This window comes from Hyperoodon ampullatus, assembly GCF_949752795.1.
Source record: "Hyperoodon ampullatus genome assembly, chromosome: 17".
NCBI classification, from domain to species: Eukaryota; Metazoa; Chordata; class Mammalia; order Artiodactyla; family Ziphiidae; genus Hyperoodon; species Hyperoodon ampullatus.
This window is the reverse complement of record NC_136930.1, coordinates 73,731,871-73,744,027: the sequence shown is the minus strand read 5'-3', so window position 1 is coordinate 73,744,027 and position 12,157 is coordinate 73,731,871. Positions and strand designations below refer to the sequence as shown.

At 48.7% G+C, this 12,157-nt stretch overlaps 1 protein-coding gene across 1 annotated transcript in view; it reads left to right on the top strand.

Moving 5' to 3' along the window:
• Positions 1–12,157, top strand: part of COL22A1 (collagen type XXII alpha 1 chain) — a gene marked incomplete at both ends in the record, with an annotated part of 240,616 nt that overhangs the window by 181,216 nt on the left and 47,243 nt on the right. Inside the window, 3 exons of the mRNA XM_079722651.1 lie at positions 1,456–1,503; positions 7,695–7,808; positions 8,193–8,246. Coding sequence (XP_079578777.1) covers positions 1,456–1,503; positions 7,695–7,808; positions 8,193–8,246 — 216 coding nt within the window. The remainder of the gene's footprint in view (positions 1–1,455; positions 1,504–7,694; positions 7,809–8,192; positions 8,247–12,157) is intronic.

The following is a 12,157-nucleotide window of genomic DNA, read 5'->3' as shown; positions in this document are numbered from 1 at the left end:
CAGAAAAATATTCCAAAGAATACAAAGCCAGCAGTGTGAAAGTGTCCCAATTTGAGCAATAGGAATCTTAGGTTATTAACTTCCCAGGGGAAAACATAAGGCGTCAAAATAAAAGCCCTCTCCCCCTTTTAAAGCTTTCATTAACGTGCCACAAGTTGGCCTTCCTCCTGAGGGTCGGTCCCAGGTAACTAAGGACGTCCTCGGCTTTGTTCAGCAGATGCAGCCCACGTGAGCTCTCCCTGCGGGCTAGTAGTTCCTTCAAAACCTCCAAACCTGAGCCAGTCCAACCCCAGTCTCTCTTGGGTGTCCTCTTGAAATAGACCAGAGCGTTGATAGAATACTTGAGCATTTCAACTCGGAAAACACAGGCATACGCCCAGCCACTGCCAAGATTATCCTATGCAAACATGTACGATGCTACTGTCACGTGGCTTTCTGTAGCCACAGGATGTGGCAGAAACCCCATGGGGCCAGCGAGAGGGGGTGGGTAGCCAGGGAAATTGTCTCGTTAAGAGGCTAGACTGGAGCCATAATTCATAAACCCGAAGTCAAACGTAATCAGAAGGAATCAGCCACCACAAGTCCGATTGTGGCCACAGAGGAAAATCTGGAAAATCTAGAGGAAACTCTGCCACCTGCCCTCTGAAGAGTGGATTCTCTGGTACTCCTTTTCCACTGCACAATTTAGAAGTTTGCGAAGTAGCACACCAGTCTCCCATTTCTTTCCTAAGAATCCCTCCCTCACTTTAGTGTCTGCCTTTGAGTTTCCGTTTCCTTCCCAGCTTCCTGTCCCTTGAACCCCAGTGTGAGCCCAGCCTCTGCTCTGCTTGGGCTCCGCGCCGACCACAATCATCACATGCCATGTTCCAACTCACCGTGGGTTTGAATGTGAAGTCAGCGACCCACAGACTCCTACGCACCTTCAGAGGCTTCGTAATTACTCCTGATTTCTGAAATCTCCTTCCTGAAGTTAGAGACTGCCAACTTATAATGATGAGTGAGGTTTAAAATGCTATTTCACCTACGAAAGCTGAAGAAATTGCTTTAGAATCATGCTAGATTGTGAATGACTAATAGCGACAGCTACTACCCATCTGGGGAATAAAGGGCCGTCCGCCCCTTTGTCTTCCACGGTACCCATAGGACCTATTGGTTTTGATGGAAGTGGGGAGGAGAGGCCACCAGGAGAAGAGAAAGGGCCAGAAGAAGGAGACCGGGGACCAGAAAGGCTGATGTCAGACTCAGGACTGGCGGCCCGTGCACTTGGGCTGCCAAGGCTTTCTGTGGCTCCCAAGCATGGGGCGTAGGCAGGGCACCTGTCGTCCTATGCCTGGCACAACTTCGTCATGTGTTACAGCTTACATTTTGAAGGCTGCGTGCTGTCTAAAGAAGCATGGAGTATGCAGTGTGCACGCATGTGTGTACGTCTGTATTCACTGATTTTTATTTTGACAGGGCCCCTCTTCACTACTGTCTCCAGGGGACATAAATCTCTTGGTTAAGGTAAGAGCATAAAATAAATGTGCATGCGTTTTGAAAATGGGGATGGGGGGGATTAGAGATCTCAATAATATGTGCCTTTCTTTTTGTCTGAACAACTGTGTTATATTATTAACAATGATAGCAACATTTCTTGAGAACTCACTCACTGTGTGCCAGCAGTGTGCTAAAATCCACTGTCCAGTATGGCAGCCACTGGCCATGTGTGTCAATTTAAATGTAAGTTAATTAAAATTAAATGCAATTAGCAGTTCCAGTCCTTGGTCACACTAGCCACATTCCAAGTACTTACTCGCCACCTGTGGCTAGTGGCTACCTTATTGGACAATAAGATCCATCATCACAGGAAATCCTCCCAGGCAGTGCTATGTGAAATGTTTCCCGCATGTCTCTTGTTTTATATCCACGATCACTCTCTGATGTTGGTACTATTTATGCTCTTGTTTTGCTTGTTAGAAACCTGAGTCGCTGTGAGGGTCAGTGACTATTTTTTTTTTTTTTGCGGTACGTGGGCCTCTCACTGCTGTGGCCTCTCCCGTGGCGGAGCACAGGCTCCGGACGCGCAGGCTCAGCGGCCATGGCTCACAGGCCCAGCTGCTCCATGGCATGTGGGATCTTCCCGGACCCGGGCACGAGCCCGTGTCCTCTGCATAGGCAGGTGGACTCTCAACCACTGCGCCACCAGGGAAGCCCAGGGTCAGTGACTTTATGGGACTAGAGTCCACTCCTCACTGATTCCAGAGGCTCACCTTTGACCCCACACAGGAGTGCATCCTGGAGTTCTGAGAGGACGCACGGGCAGAGTCAGACATGCCGGGTGGGGTTTCTTCTGGGCCGAGGTCCAGAGTGCAGGTGCAGGTGCAGGGTGGTGGAGCCAGATCGGAGCACGTGCTGCGCTCATGGTACAAACCACGTGCGCCTTCTCCACGAGCGGCAGAAGACACGAGTTCAGCACAGCTCTGCCGAGATAGGGCACGGAAAGCTGGACGCCCAGGAGCCTGGCCAGGGACCTCGGCCCTTAAGGAGAGGAACTGGGGAAGGCTGTGAGCAAGACAGAGGCAGGATAAGGTTTGTGTTTCAGGAAGAGCAGTCCTGCGGCCGTGCGTATGGAGGACCCTTGGCTGCCTCTGTTCCAAGCTTTTGTCTTAACTTCAGGTGGAGCTTGGCCTTGGATTCTGTGTGACCACCCTCTCCCTCACTTCCTGTTTTCTAAAAACCACTTGGGAGGTGTCGGAAAATACCTGGTTCTTGCATGAGAACGAGGGAGGAGAACAAAAGGGAAAAGAAATCCTTCTCAGAAGCTTGGGCCTTTTCATCTCTTTATGCATTGAGATGCCTTGATAGAAAATTATACATTTCATTGGAAAATGAGTAGTAATAGAGCAATCTTTCCTGATTTTCACTGACAAGAGGGAATTTTGTTTTTTTGTTTTTTTACAACAAGGACATGGCAAGAATTCATTATCTATTGATTCCAGCCTTGTTTAATACAGGCGTTTACGTTCTCAATCATTTTTTCCTAACTGTGTCCTGCTGGAAGGCCCTGGGTTTGCATCGGCCCCTGTCTTCCCCACCCCACAGCCTCACCAAGGATTTCAACCTCAAGGTGTCCCAGTCCTGATGGCAATGATAATAGGGGTGAATGCTGCATGGGTTAATGCTTTACGGGTACAGCATTAGGACAGGTATTTAGTCAAATCAATACTTCTTACCTGCTAAAGGATGCAGCTGTGTTCCTCAGAGCACCCAGGAACCGCAGAGAGAATGTGAGCACCTACATTCAGGGAAGCACCTGAGACTCCCTGGCCCTACAGAGCTGTTCTTTGCCTGGCAACCCTGTGGACAAGAGCCTGGGCTCTGCGGGTTTGCCCAGGTCTGTGAAGTCAGCTGTCTTAGCTCCCTGTTTCATAATCACCTGCTGCCGTCTTGATGATGATCTGGTCCAGGTGGGCTGGTGGCAGGACCCTCTCTTGCTAAGAAGGTATCTTTTATTACAGAAAATTTGCCTCATTCTAATAGTTGGAAAACTGCCTGCTTAGAAACTTTGCCTCCTAAGAGTTTCTGTTTAATGAACTTCCATAGTTGGATCTGTGCCCGGGGAGGTCATCCTCAGGGCCTCTCCATTAGATGATTCCCTGGGATAAATATTACCTCATCCTATCCTCAGCAACACCCCAGTGGGTGGGTACTATTATGTGCTGCATTTTACAGGGCAGGAGATTGGGCACAGAGAGATCAGTCACTTGTTCAAGGCCACAGAGCTGGATGGTGGCAGAGCGAAGACTCAGACCCCGTGTGACCAACTCCACGTCCCGTGCTCTAGCCCCTCTGCTCTCCGACTTCCTCTTTGCATGCGTCCGGGCTTCCTGATAGCTGCCTGACGAAGGACAGGCAGGTAGTGAGTTTCTGGCCTGTCACCTAGAGGTTTGAAGGCTCCACAACCCTTTGGCAGGAATCTGCAGTGAGGATTCAGGAATCCAGCAAGAACTTGCATGAGATGATCTGGAGGTGATTTCTACGCCTGGCAGAGCCTACAGCATTCCTCCAGTTGTACACATTTGATTGAGCGCTTGCTTGATATGCTGTCCTACACCAAATACAGTGACACAGCCAGCCGGCTTTGCTGAAAATGTCTCAGGAAAAAGGAAGGGGATGGAGGCGAGAGGGAGTCTGTATTTACAGATTGGATCCCTGCAATGTGCTAAATGCTTCACATGTGTTATTTCAGTCTCACATCCCTCTCCTAAGGTAGGAGAACGATCCTTATTAACAGATACGGAAATAGACTCAAAGGGACTAAGTGACTTGCCTGAGATGACTCAGTGGAAAAGTTGGGAGTCAGTATTGATGATCAGGGGCATCTGATCTGCCAGCAGGACAAAGCAACAGATTTAGGGAGGAAAGTAACAACTGAAACCACAGTGACACATGTAGCAGCTGAAATTCCTGTGCTGTCACCGTGTGCCAGGCATGGCATCAGGCGTTTTCCATTCATTATCTCATGTATTTCTCCCCAGACTCTGAGGTTCTCATCTCACAGATAAGGGACTGAGGCTCGGAGAGGTGAAGCCGTGATCCCAAGTGGGCAGAGGCTTTGGTGGGGTCTGGGCAAGCCCGTCTAGCTGGAAGCAGAACCCTGGCTAGTGACAGGGAGGGAGAAATTTCCCCCTATAATCCCTCTGGAGTTCTTGTGGCCAGACTAATAATGAAATTGACACACGACATTAACAGAAGAAGATTAAATACATTTTAATTTGTGCACATGGAGGTCTCATAGAAATGGGATCTAAGATGTGGCCAAAACAGGCAGCTTTTATACTTTTTGGATAAAGAAACAATACATTTGTGAGGAATTGACAGGGCAAAGAAACTTGGGCTTTGGGTCCTTAATTAGTGAAGAATCTAGGGAAGGGATATGGGAACAGATGTATATGTATAACTGATTCACTTTGTTATAAAGCAGAAACTAATAAAAAAAAAGAATCTAAACGGAGCTTGGACTTAGGGTAGTAAATTTGAAAACGTTTGTTCATACAGGCTTTTCCGCCTTGAAATCCCTGTTTCTGGGGATAAAGTAGTTGTTCTACTTCCAAATGCAGGGAGGGTACTTTTCACATTAGAGGTTTATTTCTTGCTTTCAGGGAGACAGACAGAAGAGCCAGTGTCCCTCTTGCACTGGCCATTTCTTACGTATCTTTAGTTCAAAATTATATGCTATTGAGACATTTTGGGGCAGCCCACCCTGGGCCCCAACACTAGTGTCAAGGCATTTCCGGTAGCCCAGGTCAGGAGGGACTGGGGGCCCCAGGTGCACAGGAGCCAAGGTGAGCATTGGTGGGACAGCAGGTGGGGGGCTGGTCTTGCCCTGTGCTCACTGGATTCCAGAGCCTGATCCAGCCCCCTCACTGGCAAGTCCGGGGGCTGCTGGGGCCTGTTCTGGTCATCAGGGAACAATCCTACACAGAATGTGTGACTAAGACACACCCAGGCTGAGTTACCCATGCCACAAATGGAAAAGAAATTGGAAAGTAGTGACGTTTTGTATTTGCTCAGATACAATTTCTTTATGTTGTGGATCCCGCTGCAAAGAATGGTTCCCAATCACTCTTGCGCCCACCAAGTCAAAAAAATCTCATCCTGTGGGTATTATTGCCATGTTTGACGGCTGTATCTCATTTTAAGGAACTATAGAGAAGGTCTAGGAATAGATGAGATAGGTGAGTTCCTTCCAAGTCTGCCACTCTTCCAAACAAAAAACAGCAACTGGAAACAGTATCCTTCAGCTTCTCTCACCTGCCATTTCTTCATGTAGCCCAACATTTGGTACTCCTCATCCTCCAAAAACATTCAACCAGCATCTGAAACCACCACTAAAGGAAGATGACACTGGGTGCCAGAAGGTCAGTGGCCGGTTGGTTGGTGGTTGGTCGGGTCGGCTGGTTCCCTCATTTATGGAACTCATGCTCTGCGGAAGGTGATTTGCTACGGAGTGGACGTCCAAAGATAAAGCAACTCTACCTCTGTTCTCGGAGAGCTAACACTTTTTTGCCTGGTAGGGAGGGCTTGGAGCTATAAACAAATCTCCTCAATAGTGAGACAGGTGCTCCCATAGCAGGAATTCCTGGGTCCGTGGGAGCAGGAACATATGCCCAGTGTGAAGCCATCAGGAAGGCTTCTTGGAGTAGGACACTGCTAAAGAATCTTCAAATATTGAGTAGGAGTAAGTACCTCAAAGGAAGGCGGACTGTTCAGAGTTGCTTTTTTGATGACAAAAGCCCTTCCATCCTGAATTAGAGACCGATTTGTTTTTTGGGCTTTTTTTAATGTTTATTTTTTATTTTTTTATTTTTATTTATTTTTTATTTTTTTGCTGTACGCGGGCCTCTCACTATTGTGGCCTCTCTCGTTGCGGAGCACAGGCTCCGGACGCACAGGCTCAGCGGCCATGGCTCACGGGCCCAGCCGCTCCGCGGCATGTGGGATCTTCCCGGACTGGGGCACGAACCCGTGTCCCCTGCATTGGCAGGCGGACTCTCAACCACTGCGCCACCAGGGAAGCCCTAGAGACCGATTTGAATGCCAAGTCACCTGAAACATCAGCTCACTGAATATGAACAAGTCTTTGCCGATCTCTCCAGTGGAGCATCCCGGAAGCCTAGTTAATGCGTTTGTTTGTGTCAGTTGTACATGGAACCATGAGCCCTTCAAGACGTGTGCTCGTTGTGGTCTCAAAGCAGAAAAGCACCGTGCCTAACAGGGAGGGAGCTGCTGGGTGGATACATGAATTCATAATAGCCCAAAGCACTGGGAATGATCTGCCACTATTCTGAGAGGCCTCTTTGTTTTATCTCATTGAACCCTTATAGCAGGGAGAGAAGAGGGGAGGAAGAGAGTGAGGATTAGAGAGAAGGGCGTGGAAGGAGCATACCAAGCCCCTGGGGTGTGACATGGATGAGAGTGTGGTCAAGCCTGTGAATTTTATTTGGTGTTTACTGTGCTCCAAAATGTAAGAGCTGGGGAGGACGCAGACAAGCTGGAGAACCTGTTCTCTGGGCTGAGAACTTTACATTCACTCCAGGGACAGCACTTACCTGCCTCAAAGGAGTGGAGCAAAGTTCCATTCTGGGGAACAGTTATTAAATGCCTACTCTGAACAAAGAATAATGCCAGGCATGGTGAGATTCAGTGTGTTTGTCACAGCAGGAGACTCCCAAGGGTGGGTGCCTGTTGCTTTCTTGTTTTTGCTGCTTTGTTCAGAAACCTCTTGGGCAAACCCACCAGACAGAGGACGCAGTTCCCAGCTCTGTCTTGTCTCTAGTCTTAGGGACAGAGCTTGCTATCTTTAACAGGACTAAATGTTTGCATTAAATCTGTACTGTGAATGTTGTCAGATACTCACAGACATTGGTACATCTTCGCTTTCGACATCCTCATCTTGGGCTACATTTCAGCAGTCTGGCCAGAAGTAGGGAGAAATGCGGTAATAATCCAGATATATCAGATGTATCAGTGCTGAAATCTAATTTAAGACCAAGAGAGAAAAATGCAAAGTTTGACACAAGCTGTGTGGGTAGTGACTCAATCCACCTGTTTCCTTTTCATCATTTGCTGGCTTCTTCCTGTCTGGAAAGGTAGGAACCATGGGCCACCTTTTGTTTTATAAGTAACTGTACTGTTTCTGCTCTTTTTCTCAGGATGTGTGCAATGACTGTCCCCCAGGTCCCCCAGGCCTCCCTGGTCTGCCAGGTTTTAAAGGGGACAAAGGCCTCCCGGGAAAGCCAGGGAGAGAAGGCACAGAAGGGAAAAAGGTAAGGAGAAAAGGGGAAACTTAGTTTTTGTCACTGTAATGGAATACATCACCTGGGAGACCTCAGCACCGCGTCTTGGGGACACAAGGGGGGATTCTACGCAACGGCACAGAAGCGGGAGGTAGGGCCATGGGGCCCTTGGGGACTGGCTCTCATACCAGCTGCCACATTGGTGGTGGGTGACGGCCATGAACGCACAGCCGCCCACCTACACCCTTTGCTCAGACACGCGGTAGGGTGGGGCAAGGGACAGGGAAGGCGGTGGGAAGTCAGTGAGTGCATGTGTAAGAGGATGGCTTGCCGATGACTCTGGGCATGGGCTCCAGACACTCATTCTTGCTGTTTTGTTTTGTTTTGTTTTCTTCCCCATTATTCCTGCTGCAGGGAGATGCTGGGCCCAGAGGCCTCCCAGGGCCCCCAGGAATAGGTGGACCACAGGTCAGTGAGCTTTCATAAAAATCATGTGCATTTATTCTCATCTCACTGGTGAACCGACGTTTGAGGAAGAGGGACGTCCAGTGGAAAGGAACAATGATTTTAAAATCAGAAAATCCAAGTTCAGGTTCTCTCCTTAGCACTGACTGTCTCAGTGACCATGGGAAGGGGCCCTTGAACTTGTTGAGTCTTAGATTGCTCATAGACAAATACTTGAGTGGCTGAAAGTATAGATGAGCTACGAGATAGGTATGTATAGTGCTGGTTAAGACATGAGCTTTGGGGTCAGACAGCTCCGAACTCGAGTCCCACCCCTGAGTTGAGTCTTTGGAGCTGTGTGACCTTAGGCAAAATTCTTGACCTCTCTGGGCCTCAATTTCTCCACCCACTAACGATGTGAATAAAAACAACTTCAGAGAGAGGGAAGAGTTGCACAATATCATACATAAAAAGAACTTGGGGGCTTCCCTGGTGGCGCAGTGGTTGAGAGTCCACCTGCCGATGCCGGGGACACGGGTTCATGCCCCGGTCCAGGAGGATCCCACATGCCATGGAGCGGCTGGGCCCGTGAGCCATGGCCGCTGGGCCTGCGCATCCGGAGTCTGTGCTCCGCAACGGGAGAGGCCACAGCAGTGAGAGGCCCGCATACCGTAAAAAAAAAAAAAAAAGGCAAGGAAGCAAACAAATATGGTGGTGTGACAGCAAAGCCAGGGGCCTGTGGGGTATCAGGATGGAAAACAGCCAGATTTCCCAGGCCCTGGCTGGCAGGTTAGACATCTAGTTGTTATCCAGAGACACTGAAGTTTTATAGGGTTTTGACAAACCTAAGACTCCTGCTTCAGGAACTATAGATGTCAGGTCTCAGTGTAGATGGAACAAGAGATTCTGCCTGGGGACAGTGTTAGGTTAAGAGACACCAGCACAGCCTAGCATTCTCTGTGCTATTTGCTGAGGATTACCCTTCTTTTCTGGGGTCATAAACAGTGGCTAACCTCGTCGCCTGGAGGATTCTGCAGTGGGTAATTTCAGCTGATCCTCAGCCCTTGTTGTCATCTTGCCAGCTGCTGGGTGCCACCTCTACCATGGAATGACCTTTATTCAGAGAAACAAAAGCCAATCAATTAAGCAGATAAGGAGTTCCCTCCACTGAGTAGGAATCGTTTTCTCTGTCAGCCCAACTGCTCCTGCAGGGTTGGTGTCTTGGGACACGTGCTCTGCCTTTGTTCCTTTAAAACTCCCTTCAAGGGGGGGTTTGTTCCTTTACAGAGTCAGAGGAAGCCAAAGAAAGCCTCCACCCAGAAAAAGGACAGAAATTAGTGCTGCATCTGAAAGACGGGGATTTTCCCCCCTCTTGGAAGTCCATGGTGACTGTGAGAAGTTCTCAGTGTCCACACTACAGGATGAGCTCCCAGGGACTGCAGGACACACTGTGCCTGGTGTGTTAAGGGCCAGTTTACCCGCATTACACTGTTGTCTCCTGTGATGGTGAGCATCGTCCTAGGAAGCGGAGATGTCGTTCCACTTTGCAGAGCAGGAAACTAAGGTGGAGCAAGATTAAATGCCAGTATTACAGAACTAGTAGGTGGTATAGCCAAGGTGAATCCCTGCCTGTCCAGCTCCAGGAGCCGCACTAGTTACTATGCTGTTATACCCCCGGTAATGCTGCCACCGCCGGCAGCACCAAGGACAGCTCCCCGCGGGGGAGCCTAGCTTCTACCTACACTGTCTCCCTACAGACCCTGTAATAGCTTCCCCCTACTGCCACCTATTTCTGGGAAGGTGAGCTGCAGAGAATTTAAGTATCTCATCTGAGGACTCACAGGCCTGCCCCGGTTCTTGGCTTCAAATTCAAGCCTGTCCCTGTGCTCTTCATGCCACGCCCCTCTCCAGAAAGCAGCACAGAGGAGTGTTTCATTTCCTTTCTGTTGAGCCTCAGTCATCAAACAGGATCTCTGCCAGACCTGCGGACACCAGGATGAATTTGTAAATTGAAAATGCTGCCCACAGTGGAGCATGTATGGTCACTGTAGTGTCCTTCTATAACCAAAGGCCCTGGGTGTTCACTGGTCACGTGCGTCATCAAGAAGGTTTGATTTGCTTCATTGCGTGCGATGGTGATTCCAGCGTCTGGGAAATCAGCCTCCCCAGGATTTTTCTCGCAGATTTGCAGCTGCCCTCTTTGGCTGCTGGGTCTGGGGCGGTTAATGACACCGTCAAAACCAGAGCTTCATTGCAGAGCTTTCGAACTGCCTAAGACACTGCCTCTAAGAGGTAGGGTCTGGAGATACAGTGGCTGTTGTTATGATTACAGTCCATGTAGAGGACGAAGGAGCAAGATGGTAATGAGAAGAACATGATTTTCTGGAAAGGCGGTTTTCTGCAGAGTCAGATGCAATAGCGCCTTCCAGTTTGGAAGTGCCGCTTATCCTATCCTTCATGAAAAAGATGGTTTTCTTCTCGTCCACGTGTCCACCAATCATGTAACGGGAACTGCAGGGACTAGAGATGCTAAATGAGCAGAAGCCACCCACCCCCATCCCCCCACTGCCTTGGAGGTTCTGGACGATTCTGGGAGCAGAGATAATAACCTCCTCTGCTGTTACTAGAACTGCCGGAAAAGGCCCTGGAATCCCATTCTTCCCAGAAGGCAACCCAGAGCCGCTTAGTCCCTGCTGTCTTCAGGAGAGGCCTCTTTTCACCCACAGCTGCCTCAGTCCTGAAAGATTCTCACCACGCATGCCCTTAAACAGCTCCCTTCCACGTCAGGAGGAAGAGGTAGGTCAGACGTGGGCAATGCTTCCTAAGGCCTGAGGTGTTGGAGAAGAAAGATCTACAAGGTCACGACTCTTAGAAAAATCAGACTGGGGCCCAGGCCGCCGAGAGCAGTGAGGGGTCCGTGGTTCTCCAGCCCGGTTCTGCCTCTTAGGAGCTGAGTGAATTGCGCTCACTAATTAGAAGACTTGGGCAACTTTGACTTTTCTGAACCTGGGGGTGCCTCATCTGTAAAAGAAGAACTACGTGGCTCATCTCACAGAGAGGATGTGACACTTAAAACAAGGAAACATTTACAAAGCACCAGGCATGGTGCCCAGCACGAGGAAATGTGAGATGCGTGTAACTGTGGGAGGTCCTCATAATTGTTCCTCTATCTGAGTTAATAACAACTATAAGAGATTTCCAGGAGAAGAGTTCAATAATTTTAAGGAAAATAATGTCATGGGGCAGAGGTCACCTGTGAAAGCCACCTGGAGTGGGAGGCGGCATTTTAGTTGCATTGGAAAGTTAGGCAGTGCTTTGCCAGGCATTCTTGGGGAAGGGTTTTCTAGGCAGAGAAACAGCAGGCACAATTTCAGGGACAGGGCTTATTCTGAGAATAACAGAGACTTATTCTAACTTGAGAAAGTTTAGGCCCTGCTCTCAACAGTTTGTAAACTCCTGGAGAGAATTACCTGTTTGATGGATTCCCAAAAGCCAGCATCCTTAGAGCAGCCTCTGCTAGGAACGTAACCTCTAAATAATTGTTACATTATGCACTTAGCAAATGATGGTGTTGAGGAAATATACTTAAAAACTAAACAGAATCTTCTCCCAAACCAGAAAAACTGTCCACAAAGAAAAGAAGGGAAATAACTTTATTTTTGTACAAACATTAAGCCAGAGTATTATAAGGCATCACAGGCAATTTTGCTAAGAGATTGTAAAGACAAAGAAACCTCACCCTTTTCTATGGCTAAGCAGCTATGACCCATGATGTGTGCGTCCTCAGGATGAACAACAACTAGTTCCCATGTAAGAGGACCGTGTAGCACCGTTTGCCATGTTCATCCGAATTCACCTGGTAATCGGGGTGCTCATCTGCCTTAGTGAATTCGTTTTGTACAAAAGAAAATCAAACTTCTCTTTGCAGCTTGGAA